The sequence below is a fragment of the Squalius cephalus genome, assembly GCF_949319135.1.
Source record: "Squalius cephalus genome assembly, chromosome: 16".
Classification (NCBI taxonomy): Eukaryota; Metazoa; Chordata; class Actinopteri; order Cypriniformes; family Leuciscidae; genus Squalius; species Squalius cephalus.
This window is the reverse complement of record NC_137137.1, coordinates 15,720,171-15,739,792: the sequence shown is the minus strand read 5'-3', so window position 1 is coordinate 15,739,792 and position 19,622 is coordinate 15,720,171. Positions and strand designations below refer to the sequence as shown.

The following is a 19,622-nucleotide window of genomic DNA, read 5'->3' as shown; positions in this document are numbered from 1 at the left end:
GAGAGAAAAACAGGATCAGAAAAGCAGGATTTAAACTCAGGTTGCCAAAAGCATAACTGCACTGTGTGACAGAATGCTGCCCACAAGACTCTGACCAAATATCCCTCTTATTCCACTAAACCGCAATATAGTTTAGCTTTTTATGGTTACAAAGTGGTTTAAGTTTAATATTCTGCTTATTTAGCTGACCTTTTTGTATTGAGTCTCACTGCAATGTTATTTGGACTGACTATTAACACTTTAAAGGGTTAGTTCACCCAAAAATGAAAATTCTGTCAGTAATTACTCACCCTCATGTTGTTCCAACTGCGTAAGACCTTCGTTCATCTTCGGAACACAAATTAAGATATTTTTGATGAAATCTGAGCCATGTCTCACTCCTCCATAGGCTGCTATGTGACCGAAACTTGCTGGCCCAGAAAAGTTATTAAAGAGATCGTTAATATAGTCCAAGTGACTCCAGTAGCTCAATCTTAAGTATATCAAGCGACGAAAATACTTTTTGTGCGCAAAAACAAACAAAAATAACGACTTTATTCCACTATTCATTTCCTTCTCTCTGGACCTCTAGTTGGTTCGCGTAGTGTTTTTGCGCAGCGCGTCTGTGTTACACGTCACCACGTAGGCTCACTATTGGCCGACGCCGGTCATGTGTGTGATGCGTGATGACGTGCAACACAGACGCGCAGCGCAAAAACACTACGAGGCCCAGAGAGAAGGAAATGAAAAGTGGAATAAAGTCGTTATTTTTGTTTGTTTTTGCGCACAAAAAGTATTCTCATCGCTTGATATACTTAAGATTGAGCCACTGGAGTTACTTGGACTATATTAACGATCTCTTTAATAACTTTTCTGGGCCAGCAAGTTTCGGTCACATAGCAGCCTATGGAGGAGTGAGACATGGCTCAGATTTCATCAAAAATATCTTAATTTGTGTTCCGAAGATGAACGAAGGTCTTACGCAGTTGGAACAACATGAGGGTGAGTAATTACTGACAGAATTTTCATTTTTGGGTGAACTAACCCTTTAAGCGCATGAGCTTCAGCACTTGACTTGTAACTGTGGCCACAAGCTTCAGCAAATATCTGCAAAAAAAGTCAAATAAAAAGAATAAGCATATCATAGCATGTGTTCTCTGTTCCTTTTTGTGGAAAACATGAAGCTGTGTGGTTCTGGAATCTCCCATAGGATATTAAAACCAGAATTTTTTGATGTAGTGGGGACATTTTTGGTCCCCGTGAGGAAAACGGCTTTTAAATCATTTAAGGGATATTTTTTGAAAATGTAAAAATGCAGAAAGTTTTCTGTAACGGGTAGATTTGGGGTTAGTGTAAGGGGATCATGTACGCATGTAACCAGGGGCGCCACTATCAATTTTGGGCCCTATGAAAGAATATGAGGTTGGGCCCCCTACCGCACCCATTCTGTTAATAAAATCGATCTCTGGGGCCCCCAAAAGTGCCTGGGCCCTTAGAATCATCCTAACTTCCCCCCCCCCCCCTTAGCGGCGCCCCTGCATGTAACCATGGGAACTTAGAGGTCCCCATGAGAAAACAAGCTTATAAATCATACAGAATGCGTTTTTTGAAAATGCAGAAAGTTTTGTTGGGTAGGTTTAAGAATAAACAGATTGTACAGTATAAAAAGATAGCAGACCAGACGTGTGAGAATGTTATTTTTTATTTTATTATTATTTATTTATTTAATTTTTTTCAGTTCGAAAATCCTATTCCTTCTCATTTTTCACCACAAATCTGGAATATATATATATATATATAAATCAGGGCACATCCTAAACATATGACTGGATCTGTTCATATATACAATCATACAAGCTTGATAAAAATGATCATTCTAGAAGAAAATTCCAGATGGCACTTAGAGGCTTTTGCATCTGAACTCTTCATATATATCTCACATTAAAATGTATATATATATATAGGCATTTTGGGAGACACAACAAGTGAATATGGAAATAAGTTATACATCAATATTCCTATGAAATATAATATTAGATATTATTATTAAAATGTTGCTAATTATTACTCCAATTATTACACTTCTTTTTTCATTAAATGTTGCTCCGAGAACACATTAATGTGCACATTATATACAGTGTATAGATACAGTCCACTACAGAGGACATAGCATAGGCCTAATGTATGAATAAAATATCATTTTTTCAAAAATGTTTTTTACCATTTGTTTCTTATGCTCTAAACAAAGTGAAAAACTAAATAATAAAAAAACAAATATATATATTCTTTCAGAATACAGTTATTTCTATCATATAAAAAACTTTTTTAGTAATTTGTTTTTTAATATTCCCTCCCACCCTTTAGTACAGCAAGTCAGTTGAACTCTGTGCACTATACTGAATAAACACCTCTGTGTCCTGAAATTTTTTTCATCTGCTATTTTTTTCATAGCAGAACAGCAGCACACAGCAGTGTTTGTGAATGAATCTGCGACTTTGAAAAAATCGTGAGTCAATGCTTCAATGATTCATTCATAATTACAGCCACTTGCTTCGTTGAAAGACTCGATGGCTCACTCAAAAAGACAGTGAATTGCCGCCCCCTAATGGCGGTTTTAATCTAATATTTAAAAGCATCACTTCGTTTTTTACCATCATTGCATATTTCTCTATTGAATATTTTCTTTATTTAAAGCATTATTTATATTATAATGGAATTTGTAAAGGTAAAAAATGCACTGGAAAAAACGATTTAAGGGGGCAAATATTGCTCCTTACTGAAAAAGGTGTGACTGCAGAGAGGGGTGGTACAGAAGGATGTTAAAAGCCTTAGGGGGTACGATACTCTAAAAAGTTTGTGAACTTAACTGTACAAATGGTAGCTCATGTTTACAAAAATGTTTTATTTTTCGTTTTAGTTGTGTTGTGTTTTCATTTGATGCATTAGAACAAAGTGTGAAGAAAACAAAAAAATTTTGTTTTGAAGACAAAAAACGAGAACACAAATTATCTGACCTGGGCTGCGTTCAGCCTCGACAAAAAGTTTAAAACCTATTTTAAACGGAAACGGTGGTGCGTTGAACACCCTGTTCTGATGACGCAAGAGTTACAACTACTGAGAAGGCCATTCTTTGTGTTCTTTTTGAAGAATTTTCGGAGTAAATCGGTGTTTAATGGGCCTAGGCCTACTGCAAAACACGCTCGATGTTACAGTCACTGCCCTTGCTGTCCAGAATAAAAGAGAACATCCCAATCGAGTGAAGGGATTTGTGGAAACTGATCAAAACAAACTAATAAATAAATTAACAAGGAAGCGTTTCTCTGACTGACGTTCTTCCTCCATTTTTGGCCTATAGGCCTACTGGTGCTAGTATGGGAAATCCAGTTCTCATTAATATTCATAAACTCATTACCATAGCTATTCTTACCTGTAAAAAATACATTTCTAGATATCTGTAATACTATTTTCACTAGTTAAAATGCTTTAAATTTCAACCAGTTTCAACTAGTAAAAACTATAATTCTTGATATCTGTAATTGTATTTTCACTATATATAGCCTATATATGTGTGTGTGTATATAGGCTATATATATATATATACACACACACACATGCATACATACATACATACCTGTATACATATGCATATATATATTGAACTAGCTGTAAACATTCATTTGGCATATATTTTTATAAGTAAATTCAATGACAGGGAATCAAACCCATGACCTATTGCTTGCGCTTAGATCTAACAGATGAGCTACAAAGATGATGCACTTGAAGGTTGAACACCCCTTAAGGCTAATACTGTACATAGCCTGCTAATAGAGACTCAAGAGACAATACATCAGTAATAATACTGGAGGGGGAAATAAGAACATAATACACAGGAATGTTTATTACTTATCAATGAGGGCCAATAGCTAATGATGTTAATGATCCTGCCTTCACACTTTCTGGACATTAATTATCGGTGCTGGAGGAAGAGCAAGCTGTACACACTGATTCAGATGGTGTCTTGGAGTTTAGCATGTGTAATTTGCATCATTTATGCTCTGATGCAAACCCCAAAGCAAATTATAACTTACAACCACAGGGATCAATTATGGCCAAAATCACAACACCACCTCCATGGCAGGGGGAAGGTCATTGGGTTTCTACACACATCATCAGCAATGTTACTTGAGAGTACATGAGAGTTGGCAGAAATCCTATGACAGTGATCTGAGAGAAAGAACATCAATTCTTCTTCCATAGAGCTTTTAAACACTCACTTAACCTGTTATCGTAATCCCAGGCCAGGATTATAAGACCCTGCTCCCAAGCAGCAATGTTGTTAAAGGATTATTTCACCCCAAAATTATCCCATAATTTACTCACCCTCAAGCCATCCTAGGTGTATATAACTTCCTTCTTTCAGCCAAACACAATCAGTTATTAAACAATATCCTGGCTCTTTCAAGCTTTATAATGGGAGTAACTGAGATTTTGAAGCCCAAAAAAGCACATCCATCCATCATAAAAGTAATCCATACTGCTCCAGTGGGTTAATAAATACCTTCTGAAGCGAAGCGCTGCGTTTTTGTAAGAAAAATATCCATATTTTAAAACTTTATAAACTGTAATCACTAGCTACTGGATAGCGGCCGTCTGCGCGTTCACGAGAGTCTAGTTCCGGTGTATGACGTAGTGTAATGCGAGTTCACACTGCACGATTTTCAAAGTAGTCGGGTCACTGTTCTTTTCACACTGCACGACTTTCTGGGATAGCAAGTTGCTGGTGTGTTCACACTGCACGATGGATTGGCGACAGGGGTTTTCACACTGCATGACTTTACAAAAGAAAGAATCGCCGACAACTTCTGTCTGGTCCGCAAACTACGTTTCGCAAACAAACACACGCGAGAAGTGATAAGGATATAACGCAAGATCACGCGTGCGTGAGACCGAGTTCTCGCGCGACACTGAAATAGGGATCTCCCAGTCACGTGACCCCTAGCCGCGTGTCAGCCATTTTGACGGAATACTTCAGCGCACTACATACATGAGAATGCGGATTATCACGTTTTATTGCTGCGAATTGATTAAAATAATGAATAGTGGTCACTTTATTAATTATCTTGAGCCTGCTGAAATGTTCCTATAAATATATTTTCTTTCCAACTGTGCAATCTGAATAAAAAATAGGCTAAATATATTTATCGGCTAAGCTGCAGCAGTCCTATGCTCGTCTTCCCATTAACAGTTTTTTTTTTCTCTTTCTGACATTTTATACCGGTTGGGCTTACATTTTTTAATTAAATTGACTATAAAAAAAGATTGCTTGTGTGCTGGTGTTTATTCCAGTCTTTTAAAATAGTTGAATGAATGAATGCTCGCGAGGTGCCTGTAACGATGTTAAATAGGCTAACGTAGGCTATTTAATGTAGGCTACTCAGGGTAGAGGAGAACGACAGTCAACTTAGAATATTATAGCATTTTGGCCATAAACATGTAAATAGTGAAAATAATTGACATTGAAAAATGACACAGAACGATTAAAATTTAATATTTAAATATTTAATCCAAATAAATAAATGTTCGTGGTTCGCACTGATGTTATTCATTTGTTCTCACACACTTCAGCAGCGTCGCCGTCACTGGTTTCGACGAACACTGACCACTATCTAGCGCAGCTGGGCTGCAACTCTTCACGTCATGTCATCACAAAAAGACATACAAGAGTAAGATAAAGGAATTAGGAATCATAGATCCTTATGAAGCACCACAAGTTCTTTTTACAGGCATTAAATGTGTAGAAAAACTTCCTGACATGGAGTTCGGTGACATTTACAGCTAACGTTACCTTATTCACTTCTCATCATGCTACACCGGAGCATCATTAAAAGCATACAAAAGCTTAGCAGGCTATCGGTATCACGAGTCCGGATGGGTCAGCAACTCTTTGATTTGGACGCCAGCAGGGAAGGATTTTTCAATCATCACCGCAGGCATGATAGAAGAATAGGTGAATATTTTCCCGACGACCTCGTATTATCACCGGCGGTTTAGCATTTTCTATACCGTCAAAATGGCTGCTCCAAATGGCGTGACGTCACGCGGGACGTCCCTATAGGCTCTAGGCTATGCATGATCGCTTCCGCATTTTGTCTCAGCCCGCCCAGTTACATCCGGTGTTGCGTCGGAAGCTGTTTTTGGTACTACTAATACTAAAGTATTCGTTGGAGATAATAGTAAATTACACTCGCTTTTTACAAGAACTTCAAGCAGTTAACATGAATGATGTTAACAATAGTGAGGCAGTTAGCTGTCACACCTAAGAGTAAGAAAGAGAAGGGCTTTAAATGATATTTCAAGCTACATCGACAACTTTGAGGGTGAGTATTCTCTCATATCATGAGGAATCCGACTAGTGAATCGGTTTCTAAAATCGTTGTCTCCGTTTCTGAGAAAATTAATTTTATGAAAGTTTTGCCGCTAGTACACTTCGCTATAGAACGTGCTATGCGGAAGTAAAAACGCTGGCTGAGATTCTACCGGAAATACGTCAGCAGCGTTCATGCATAGAGCATATTGTTATTAAAAATGTTGGCCTACAAGAAGATTGCGATCTAAATTGTCTGTGTGCTGATTTGCAGCGAAAAGGAGAAGAAGAAAAAAAGATTATGCAGGAGGAAATGGTTGGGGAGATGTGGGGAGCAAGGATTGTGTGTACTGCAAAGAGAGTTGGGGGTAAATAATTTTTCAATGTGCTGCTGTTGTAGCTGGTCAAGTAAATGTTTGTGCTTTGTTTCTGTTTGATATAATTGTAAATATATCTATTAAAGTACTGATATTCTGGTCTATAACTCCTCCCCGAACATCCCACTGTCCTGTTTCTTGCTCTCTCATTGGTCATCGCCGATGTAGTTTTCAGTCAGAACACATTCACACAGCAGAACTGTGAATCGCCGACAGGTCCAGATATTTAGCATGCCAAATATCTCACAGGCGTTGGCGATTCTCTCAGATCGCGTCTTTGATCATTCAAACTGCGTGATTGTCACTCACGTGAACGAGCACCAATTTGCCTATGATTTCGGGCATTTGTCGGCGATCTCACAAAACCTGTCGGCGTTCGAAAATCGGGCCTAAAATCGTTCAGTGTGAACTCGGCATTAGGTGAGAGCAGATGCCTCTCACAGTTCAAACAAATAGGGCTGGGCAATAAACTCAAGCTCCTCTTACATTCCTCTTACATTATTTACTTACAGTTTTAGACTTCTAATTCGTGACCGGTGTTTTGTTTTGCTCATAGACAGTAAAAGAAATGGACACAGCGACCCCATTGGATTCAACGGAGAAAAGTGAAGTCAATTAGAAGCACTCACTTCCTGATGGCTGAGCGTACTGCGCAGACTCAAACTGAGCTTGACGACGTAGATGTGAGGTGAGCAACCTGTCTGTCTTCTAGTAGCTGTGCCAAGAGAAATCTGAATCATTCTCTTCCGAAACTTGCAGAGACGGAGATCGTGAGTAGGAGCTGTCCATGAGCTTGGAGCAGGAGCAACTTTTGCTAAGTATTCTGAATAATTATTTTGTCATTTTGCCTCCACGCCCCCCGATTGCCTGCGAGCTTCTCCTCCTGTCTATATGGTAATTTCTCTACTGTGTGACAGAGAATCGCATGGTTATGACGCAATCGTTAGCCTGTTTTTACAAAAACTGCTTCTACGGGGCCATAACATAAGATACAAGGTAATGGAGCCTTTTATACATTTTCGTGTTTCTTTAGAAATAAATAATGGACATAATGGAGTCTTTAAATGCCTCAGATGTAAAGTTATTCGCTGTCAAAGTGACGCCAAAATGAATGGGAGTCAATGGAATGCTAACAGCAGGTGATGGTCTGATAATCAATGGCGGCGCCCAGGAAAGCTTCAGTTTCCGGCTGATAGATTGCCCCCCCCCCCTGGATTTGCTCTACTCTCTGTGCTTCCGCGTTCATTAGTGCATCATGCGTCGGGTCAGAGGTCACTCTTCAGCCGAACTAGACTTGCGTACAGCTGTTACCGGAAGCACGTTTATAGTTTATAAAGTTATGCATATGGATATTTTTCTTACAAAAACGCATCACTTCACTTCAGAAGGCCTTGATTAACGCCGTAGAGCCGTATGGATAACTTTTATGATGGATGGATGCACTTTTTTGGGCTTCAAAATCTAAACTACCATTCACTCCCATTATAAAGCTTGGAAGAGCCTGGATATTTTTTTATATATAACTATGATTGTGTTTGGCTGAAATAAGAAAGTCATATACACCTAGGATGGCTTGAGGTTGAGTAAATTATGGGATACTTTTCATTTTTTGGTGAAGTAATCCTTTAACCCCGCATTGCGGTGCCAAACATTAGCTGTGTCCCTAGAGTGCATGTAGTGGGAAACAACCTGATTGTGAAAAAGAAAAAAAAAATACCTGAATGAGGCCAAACCGAATGTGGGTTTGCTAAAAAGGATAACTGAATAGATTCATGGCTATTGGTTAAATTGTATAATTGTAATAATAGCCACCAAGATGAGTGATGTTAAAGGAAAAGTAAGCTGTTTCAGATGACGTTGTTTCAGAGCGACAGTGTAAAGATTACAAAGACATTTTTTTCCCCTTTGGAGTAACATCCACCGTTGAATCGTTCACAATAAAGACAGCAATGCACATTAAGAAAGTCCATTTTAATTTGTCCACAATCAGTCAACACAAGAGGGAGCTATAAAGTCATTTCACATTCACGTCATTAGAATTTAAGGCATTGAATTAGCTGCCTGGCCAACAACTTCTCTCTTGCTGCTGAAAATATTGTCGTTGATAGTTTAGATTTAGCTGAGTATGACATTTACAAGAACTGGTGCAAAACACAGAAGCCTAATCACAAATAATAGCAAATGCTGTCAGTAGAACTTGTACTGAACCTGAAATATTCCTTTAAATAGATAGAGTAATCTGCAGATGGCATTGGTCTCCGAGAGATATGGCAGCTAAATCCTTGTTTCTGATATAGATATGACCTGGGGGAAGAAATTGAGCAGGTGGATTTAGGTGGATTGGTCCTGGGTTTTAATGCCATCAGAAGTGGCCTCAGAGAGGGAAGATACTTCAGGTGTGTTTTTTTTGTTTGTTTTTTTTGGAACAAAAGGCTATAGATTTGTGAGGGAAGGGAGCTGGCAACGGCTTATCTTCTCAGCACATCACATGTGCAGTGATATCAAACTGGAACAGACAAACTGATTCAATTATAGCCAAGAGGTGTACCAGAGGTGCTTTTGGCACGCAAAAAAAAAAAAAATTCTTCAGTAAAACACGCACAACAACACTCTGCTTAATCTAGGACTAGTGGTTCTCAATTCCAGTCCTCGTGACCCACTGCTCTGCACATTTTGTATGTCTCTCTTATCTGACACACTCATTTCAGTTCATGGAGTCTCTCCTAATGAGCTGATGATCTGGTTCAGGTGTGTTAAATAAGGGGGACATACAAAATGTGCAGAGCAGTGGGTCACGAGGACTGGAATTGAGAACCACTCATTAACCCTATTACTCATCCATTTACAGGGTCCCCGCGGGTCCTTAAAAAGTCTTAAAACGTCTTAAATAAAATATACGTTTTTTTAAGGTCTTAAAATGTATTAAATTTCACTATTTTTTGAAGAGTGGCATTAAATTTCATCTGGGCGGCATTAAATTTCATCTGGCGGAGTTTCTCCTTTTGTCGGGAGAAACTACCGGTATTTTCCATTTCACCAGCGCACGTCCCTGTCTAAAGACAGTAAAAAGTAGCGTGTGCCTATTTGCACAGGCATCTCACACCATTTAGGGGGCAGTACGTGTTTTCCGTAGGCCTGTCAGACGAACAGACGAAGAAGTGTAGTGGCAGACGCGAGCTAAGATAGGGAAGTGCAAATTTAATGATAACTGGCTCGATGATGAGAAATATAGCGGCTGGTTACAAAAAAACGACGGTATACGAAGTGCGGTGGGCTGCAAAGCCCTTGACGCGCATATGAAAGGGGGGAAGCACAAGCGCGACAGTCAGGCAACAACTGTCCCCATTCAGCTGTTTGCCTACATCGAGATTTTTAATCCAAAAAGTCAAGGATAGTCTATCTACATACGTGACTTTCACGTTTCCATGGTAATCAGTCACTCGTGCATCACGCCCAAATGCACGCAACTGCGCGGCCGCGCCGAATAATTTTCATAGAGGTCGCAATGAGTTCAAAACGGCAAAAAAACTCTTCACTCCTTATTCACGAAAAAGTCAAGCACTACAAGTAAGTTGTCATCTATAATTCATGTGGTATTCGAATTGTGTTGCACAATGCGGATAACTCAGCCTATTTCTCTTGTTGAATAATTAACAAGTTTTGTTGTAAATTTAAAATATTCACTAACTGTTTTTATTCGTAATATCTTTTAGTTTCACAGATATATTATCGAAGCCCTTCAAATTAGAATAAACATGGTGATTGTTAATGCTGAATTTGTATTTTCATGCATTAACAGCCTCTATCTGCTTGAATCAGGCAGTAATGTTAGGTTAGATTATGTTTACCATAATTTGTTCACACTTTACAATTAGATAAAATTTGTCTACGTTTGTCTAAATGTTGTCTACAAACTAAGTTCTCTTGAAAAAGCCTAACTAGAAAGTTTGAAGTAGTTTTAAAAGGTTTGCAATTGGAAAGTTTTAGTAAGACTCTGCTAGGCTATTAAGGAAATGTAATTTTGCCAAAATAACAACTTTTATTTTAAGTAAATGTTATTTTTTAAATCAGCTTAATTCAGTGTGATTTTACCATATTATCATGCTTAACACTGATCATTTGAATAATTGTAATGCAATGATCAGATGCAGATATCTAAATCGGAGAATATAACGTTAGGTTTGGGCGGTTGGCCGGTGGATTATTTATTTTTAACAGTGGATTCGAGTGACTAAGTGCACCAGATTAATGAATTTATCTTTAAAATGTACAAAATTTTCTTTTTATTAGCTTACTTTATTAACTAGTAAAATACATGATCAGGATTTTACCATAAGTATATAAAGTATAAGTATACTTTTTTTATAGCCTATAAAGTATACGGTATACTGAACATCTGCATTTCTTTCTTTCTGTTGTATTGCTTTAAAAATAAATAGCATTTTAAGCCAATTAAAGGTGCTGTATGTAGCTTTTCAACCAAAACGAATAATTTTTTTATTGCCTGTGTGTGAAGGGGTTGTAATCTCACATTAAAATTATCCACTTTGCGGGTTTTGCTATTACCTCTGAAAGCAAGTATTCTTATTTTTATGTGAAGGTCCCGGGTCGGATTTACCGCCAGTGACGTCACCTGCATGCGCGCTCCCGAGCCTCTCGACTCGTCTAGCCTACTGACTTTGCACTCAACAGCGACGACACTGCAACTTATGACATGGACTTATGACTTATGCAACTTATGACATGTCTGATAACACTAAGAAACGACCTGCGCCCAGCAAAACACAGACTCCAACACAAACTCCACATATTGATAAAAAACAACAAAAAACGTTTTTTCTGCTGAAGCTCGTAAGGCCAGACGTGAATCGGACGAACTTCGGGTAAAAAACACGGATCAACATCGGCAGGGCATTTGAATAATGGAGAAACCTTATCTACAAACCTAGAATGTACATTTCCTGAAGAAAATGTGAAGTGGTGCTTGCAGTGGCAAAATTCGGCACGGTTGATAGGGTTCCATACTTATCATGGTACGAGCATGGAGCATTAGTTCAACGTCAAGCTGATAAAAGTAGCCTATTATTTTAACGTTGCAGTGGGAGTTTACCTGAGTTTCCAGCATGTTGTGGGATGCTTTGTGTGTTACGTCCGGTTGCGTCTCAGTCTGGCCGGTACCCACAGTGCTCGCTCATAAATTCGAGCACGCGCTTGTAAACTTATTGGTTGCAATCTGAAACATCACCGCTAGAGGCCGCTAAAAACTACATACAGCACCTTTAAAGGGGTCATGAACTGGATTGTTTTATTATTTTATAATGTTGCCTGGGGTGCCCTTATAATGTTAGTATGATTTTTACATAAAAAATTGTCATAATTTATAAATAAAAGCCATTTTTCCAAGCCTGATTTCTGCCTCAGATTTGAACGCTCCGTTTTAAGGGGCGTGTCTGCTGTGAGACTGCAGTGCAAACGCCCACTGCTGTGATTGGCTGACATGCTTGCAATGAAATAGCTAGTATTACAGGAACTCTCTCGAAAACTTTTACTAAGTTTTTACTATTACAGCTATCGAGATTAACAAATCGTGAAAAGTATCGTTTAAAGCATTATATTTAAATCTATTCCATCACATGAAAGGTTGCAGCATGATGCAGATGACAGACAGTCTGTTGATCGCGTGAATAAAGATCTTATCATTGCAACGCAATTTTTGCACTCTCACAAATGCTTACACCAAATCACAATGCAAACACGATGTGAATACACAGTAAGAGCTTCGTTGTGTAGTGTAACAGTGTCATTATTTCATCACGAGTTTGGTGAGTGTCCAGATAAGCTCTCGCGGCTCCCGCTGTGCTGTTTGATTGACAGCTTGGGCGAAAGGGATCGTTCTTTGATCGCTTTCTGTAGGCTATATAATTTAATAACAGTTTAAAAAAAGATTATTTTCATAATACTACGAGAAATTATGTGAAGTTGATCGTTTAGTCACTGATGCATAAACAGTATTGAACGATTTTAAGAGAAATATCTGAACTTGAATAATTACACAGAAATCACTGATCGCAGATCAGGCATTAGAATACACATGGTTACTTACATGTTGCTGGCAGATCCGTGTCGGGGAATTGTGATTGATTTAATAAAGTTTAACCATGCTGGAATCCGAAGGAAGCTTATGACTGTCTTCTTCCACAAACAGGCGCTACACAATATTTAGTCAACAGCATGTTTATTGCTTGTAAGTAGCTCGATCCGGTAGCAATTATCATGTCGTCCTATGTTATTTAGCATGTTTGGGCGAATCGGTGGGCGGGGCTAAACAGGCCGTGTTGAAGTAGGCGTTGATCTTCTTTTGTGGAGGCGGTGTTTTATCCTCTTTGACGTCATTGTTCCCCACTTTGAAAAACGAGTCGTTTGCTGAGCCTGATGTCTATAAAAGCTTTTATTGGACTAACAAGGTAGTTTTCAGTTCTGAAACTTACAGGATATTATTATAGTATGATGATCTCTTATATGTCAAAAGCTCAAGGAAACTTTGATTTCTCAGTTCATCACCCCTTTAAGGAAAAACCTGTCAACAAGCCTGAAAAAAGATTTGGTAGTTATTCTGTCCCCCTCACTTTTGAAATGATGGCTAGGCTACGGCCCTGAGGCTAACATTACAGCCGCGTTGGTGTCTTTGGGGCACCATTTTACATTCTCCCCAACTAATACACTGAAGGCTGAAATGCTGTGGGTTTTGCACACGGTTAACCGACATCACTCCTATACATCCAACGAAGACATGAGCACTTCAGGGCAATGTTCCCTGAGGAATGTGCAAAAACATTTAGTTGTGGCAGGGACAAAACCTCTTCTCTTACTCGATTTGGACTTGTTCAGTACATAAAAAGGGGACTTCTGTCAAGTGTGAATCAAGGCAGCTTCGTTGTCATGTTTGACGAAAGCATGAATTGGACCACCAAAGGCTATTAAGACTATTTGCACTGTTGCTCAAATACAAATGTGCTTTGTTAACCTTAACACCCTAGAGTGTCATTTTTATATATATATATTTTCCATGGTAATGGTCTTAATTTTTATTCTTGAAGGTCTTAAAAAGGTCTTAAAAGTCATTAAATTTGTTGATCAAAAATGTGCAGATACCCTGATTTAATGCAGTAATACAGATACAAATGTATTAATATAATTTGTTTAAATACTGTAAGAAGCTGTATTGTAATTTTTAACTAAAATTACCAGTTTTTGTAAATTAAAATAGAACTAAAATAGACTAAAGACTAAAACTGATATATATATATATATATATATATATATATATATATATATATTTGTCAAAATATTATATTAAAAAATAATAAAAATGACTAAAGCATAACAAAATTAGTAAAATTTAAACTATTAAAAATAAGAGCTATAATTCAAAATATTAATAAATACTACAATAGTGTACATAATACTATAATAACACTGGTATACTATAAAACCAGAATTAAGAGTTTTTTATTGAGAATTTATTAAGATAATTTATTTATTTACAGTGTATTAAATGTGGATAAAATTAAATTGATGTGAAAACCCTTTTCACTCTGAATATAGTTCACCCAGAAATGATTTTAAAATGTACAAGTTCTTCCATTACTTACTCACCCTTCCTTTTCATTCCAAATAAATTATTATTATTTGTATTAATTATGTGATTTAAGAGTGAATAATGACTTAAATATCAGTCTGGCCATCCCATAAAGCTGTCGTATGAGGATTCAGAAGTCTTGGAATATACAGTAATATTGACCACTATGATGCTTTTGATTTTTGGAGTGTGATCAAACTCTTGTTCTTTTATACGGGTTTGGAGCAATATATGGTTGAGTAAATAATTTTAATTTATGGAAATAAATATAATGGATACAAAGCACAGATCAGTTGCCGCAACAATACGGTTTCATCATGACTGTCTCATTAAATGTATTATTTACAGGCAAATTCAAATGATTAAAATAATAAATTAATAAAACATCAAATGATCTATCCACAGGTTAGCAGAATGTAAGGAAAGTCTATATGGACGATATGGAAACAAATGATTGGTGATGATAAACAATGGTTGATCTTAGGTCTGTCTTCTTCTTCTAAGTTGTCTGAACTCAACAAGAACCTGAAAATAGAAACATCTAATTACCTTTATAGCTTAAACTTAATTTTTTACATTAACAGCAAAAGGATCAGGCTTCCAAAGTCAATTTTTGCTATAATTTAGGACATTGATTCAGCACAATACTGTTATAACCTTAGTGATCTGTGTGTTTGGATACATCTGCTGCAGTGCTAAATTACTTCATTACTTCTAATAATTAAAATAATGCCAAAAGAGATGAGGTAAATAAGCTATTTAGAAATACTTACCCATATGCACATAGCACTGAGGACAAGTTTACTCACAGCTAGTCCTACACAACCCCAGAAGACAAAGAGCTCTGAATCACCCACATGAGTCACTGGGATGCTAATGTTTGCCCATGACTCATTAATAAACTTAGTGGTGGAGAAATCAACGATAATGGGTGAAGGTGTTGACACACAATCTGGGGAGACAAATAGATCTATTTTATCTCAGCAGAAATGATTATTTTCAACAAATGAAATAATGCACAAAAAATGACTGAAAGAACAACAAAGTAAAAAAATATTGTGAAAAAAGCCATATGAAAAGCCATAATTATTTAGATACTGGAAACTTGCCAAAACTGTATGTTTTGTGTATACACACCATTTCACAACCAAAATGAAAAAAAAAAAAGGTGTTCATTTTCTCTGTTTATTAAAAGTGAAATACCTGAGATATTCAGTCTAAACAACGTTTGACAGTTCTTTCCTCCAGCCTTGGCTCTAATTAAACACTTGTAGATCCCAGAATCTGAAGGAGCAACTTTCCTTAAGACCAAAGATGCGTTTTTATCCAGTGACACAGAATCATTGTGCTTATCAGTTTGAATGACATTTTCTGACTTTTTGAGAATTGTCAGTGTAGATTTATCACTGCTGTTATTGTAGAACTTTTAAAAAGAGAGAAAAAAAAACAGTGAGTTCATATAATAGCTCTGCTCTTTATTAGAATAGATTTGTGATGAATACTAGTTAGTATGTAAAGAATGTAGTCGTGGTATCGCAATACATGTTATTGTCTTAAGAAATTGAAAACACAGTGTAAAAAAAAGTTGCTGCCTTAAATTAAGTAGGCTACAATCAACTTGGATTTTTAAGTCATTTCAACTTAAATTACATAAAACTGACAAAACAATAGTTGAATGAATCTTGTATAACTAAAAAAAAAGTTTAATTTGTTTAACTTATTTTGATAAGTTAAAGCAATGTAAAAACATATGTTGTCGACATTGATATAGGCCTATTTTTTATGGTGCACACTAATTCTTTTATTCTTTTATGTAGGCCAATTTCCTTTCTCCATATACTTTCACTATCACATGCACAGATCAAATTACAAGTAAAATAAAGAGGAATGGGTGTAAAGGAAATGCATTTCAGCATGTTTCCTGCTTAAAGCCACAGACATTAAAGGCCGTTCGAAATGTTCCGTTGCTTTTCTATGTAAATGCAAGTGTTTTGCAGACGCATGAAGATTTGTTGAAGAACATTTCGTTCGAAAAGCTTAATTTAATATATTTTTTTTCATCCCATTGTTCCGCGGCTCATATGTGTGAGTAAAATTAGACAATAGCCTTCACAAGTTTAACTATAAAACCAATTAGGCCTAGCGTTTTGTTTCAAGCCATGCGGTCAGACATGTAAACATGCGAGGTGTTCATCAAATTAAATAAGAAAGTTTGAGAAAGTAGGCAGTGGTAAATGTGACATGATATATATAGAAATGACTCACCTTGTACCACGTAACAGAGGTGTAGTTCTTACAGTTTTGAAGGGCAGTACAGGGCAAAATTATATCAACTCCGCAATCTGCGGTGACCAAGGGAAGTTCATCATTGCCAACTACTATACCAAGGCTCAACGCTAGAACAGACATTACAGATCAAAAACACTGGGGATAAAATCAAGAGCACAAAGAGCCTGACGCAGGTAAACTTTGCTTGCTTGGTTTTTGTCAAAGCCTATATTTAGGATACAGATAGGCTATTGTAGCCAAATACACACGTGTTACATTCTGGAGTTATTGCGTAAAATGATTGTTGCCATTTACTGCTTTTAGCTTGGAACAAATAAAACCATTTTAAGGGCCTTTAAAAATGACCTAAAAGCTGTGAGTAAAATAACGAGTAGAAGAAAGCGATATCTTACTCACCCAACACTGTCAAGCGAATCATCGTCTTATGGTGAAATGCGTGATGCTCGTGGTTCCTCTGAAGTTGCCTCCTGCTTCCCACAGTTCTTAAGAATCACTTTTTATGTGAAAACTCCAGAAAAAAATTGTGTGGGTTTCGCAATGGTGTCTTCTGTTTTTGTCAAGATTAGGATCATCTTAACCGCTTTGTTTTATTGCAAAGTATATTACTCAAACCATTAAAAAACACTTGTAAATTGTTTTTACATCAGATTTAAAAAAAGGTAGGAAGCTGAACATTTCCCCCCTTATATAGGATAGGCTTTTGTACAGTAACAGTAAACGCAGGTGAACAATTTTTTTGTAGTTGTGTATACACTGATTTTCAAGGAATTCAGATTTACAGAATTATGAAATCAAATGGTTTCATCTTCCTTAAGTAACACTGTCCTTCAGCAACACCAGTCGGTAAAGAAAGTGTAGCATATTTTGCCTCCTTTGAGCCTATTAAGTCCACGCTGAGGGAGATAAAAACGATAATGCAATGATTGGCTCGTTTCCCTGTCATTGCAATTATGCCCGCCTAGCGAAGTTAGTGAGTGTTGAGAGCAAGTATTGGGCTCAGTAAAATTAGAGCAGCATCTCCATCATCATTACACTTGCTGTGTTTATTAAGAATGATCACAGAAGGGGACTATTAATAATTTATTGTTGTACATTGATTTAACACATATGGTACATACAAACAAAAACATTTTTAAATGACAAAAAACTATTTGTAAATGCTTTCATCAGTTTGCACAAGTTTTTTCATAATATTATTTTTCTTAATCATTTTGAGGTTCAGAAACATGATAACAGCACAAGCCATCAGACTCAGCACACATCCGACTATGATGAACTGATGATTGGAAGACTGTGTGTCCTTCTTGCTGCTTACCACTTGCACTTGAGGCTTTATGCAGTCTAAGCACAAAAACAAACACACACACAAAAGTTTCACAACACTTCTAGGCTATCATTTAAGGGAACTGTGGAAATAAAACAAATATATCATGGTAGGCCTACTTCTCCTATAATACTTCTCCTAAAACACAAGAAGATATTTTGAAGAATGTTGATAACCAGACTGTTGACTGTAGCCATTAACTTCCAAATAAAAAATAAAAAAATTATAAAAACTATGTAAGTCAATGTGGCCCATCAACTGTCTGGTTACCAACATTCTTCAAAATATCTTCTTTTGTGTTCAGCAGAAGAAAGAAACTCATACAGGTTTGGAACAACTTGAGGGTGAGTAAATGATGACAGAATTATAATTTTTGGGTGAACTATCCCTTTAAAATTTCAGGCAGAGTCTTTATGTCACCATGAACTCAAAATTGACCATTCCTTTTTATGGAATATAGCAATATGATATTTATAAATGATTTATCCACACTGTCAAAATTATATGATCAATAAGTTATGACAACATATGTTTTTACATTGCTTTAACTCATCAAAATAAGTTAAGCAATTTTCAGATTTTTTATGTTATACAAGATTCAACTTAATGTAATTTAATTTGAAATGACTTAAATGCACTGTGAAACTTTTTTTGCATCACTGTTTTTTTTTTTTTTATAGTTTGCGTGCCCTCAAAATAACTTCCACTCCCCCTCTCACCTGCTGAATAATACTCTGTATTTCCTTCCTGAATGTAATGACCCAGTGGAGGCCACAAGGTGCATCTGTAAACACCACAGTCTTCTTCAGCAGTACCAGGGACCAGGAGAGAGTTGTCCTCCCCCACCTCATAGGAATGATGTGCAAACTTAAAGAGTGTTGTAATGTTTTTTAACAGATCCTTCGAAACAAGTCCAGCCAGCACATCAGAACCCTCTTCAACCTGTAAAATAAGCTTGCTTTAATAACACATTGCTCCAGGAAACATTCCTCCTAATATGTATCCAAAGTAAATGTATATTGACTGAGCGAATATTATTATTGACAGGTTGATTTGTAGGTTGCAGCTACTGTTAACAGCTTTTTGAAATACTAACTATTTAAAAATAAATAAAAAAGACAGTCAGACACAAACCTTGTACCAGGTGATTCTCCTGTAATTTACAGCTTGTTCAATTTTAGCGTGACATGGTATTTTAATCCAGCGTTGCTCCTCATGCGACATTGAGAAGTAAACCAGATGGACTGAAGGACAGAAATTATAACATCATTTAATGTATTTATTAGAGGCTGCACTTGTATGAAAACACACTCAATCGAGATCATTCTGCAGCTTTTATTTTGTTTTGGAGACGCGAACGCGGAAACTTTGTTCATGTAAACATACAGGTTACTTTCACTTTAGTATTTACTTGTTCTTTTACGTGTTTCTCTTTCTTGCAATTATGCAATACGTGACGGTGTGCATGTAAGAATAAATGCATTTTCTACTTACACATTAACAAGTAGATGTGCAGCATGATTATGTTTCTATAAGATTTCTCCTTTCTGCAGCAGAACTGAAATGGTGATTTCAGAAACCCGGAAATGACTAGTGCGATCTTATTGGTCGATTCGAATAACAACAACAAAAAACACAAACGTTCATTTT

The 19,622-nt window shown here is 36.9% G+C and overlaps 2 protein-coding genes across 2 annotated transcripts; both read right to left on the bottom strand.

Moving 5' to 3' along the window:
* Positions 1 to 14,220: 14,220 nt before the first annotated feature.
* On the bottom strand, positions 14,221 to 17,146 carry LOC307173741 (uncharacterized protein). The gene is made up of 5 exons (XM_079897108.1): positions 17,045 to 17,146; positions 16,625 to 16,755; positions 15,563 to 15,782; positions 15,133 to 15,311; positions 14,221 to 14,884 (listed from the first exon to the last, which is right to left on the bottom strand). Exons 1-5 carry the CDS (start codon positions 17,064 to 17,066, stop codon positions 14,840 to 14,842), a joined length of 597 nt encoding a protein of 198 aa, XP_079753234.1. The 5' UTR covers positions 17,067 to 17,146; the 3' UTR covers positions 14,221 to 14,839.
* Positions 17,147 to 17,671: 525 nt separating this feature from the next.
* LOC307173739 (uncharacterized protein) lies at positions 17,672 to 19,589 on the bottom strand. Its single transcript, XM_079897106.1, has 4 exons — positions 19,467 to 19,589; positions 19,107 to 19,216; positions 18,692 to 18,914; positions 17,672 to 17,989 (listed from the first exon to the last, which is right to left on the bottom strand). Exons 1-4 carry the CDS (start codon positions 19,489 to 19,491, stop codon positions 17,796 to 17,798), a joined length of 552 nt encoding a protein of 183 aa, XP_079753232.1. The 5' UTR covers positions 19,492 to 19,589; the 3' UTR covers positions 17,672 to 17,795.
* Between the last annotated feature and the right edge of the window lie 33 nt (positions 19,590 to 19,622).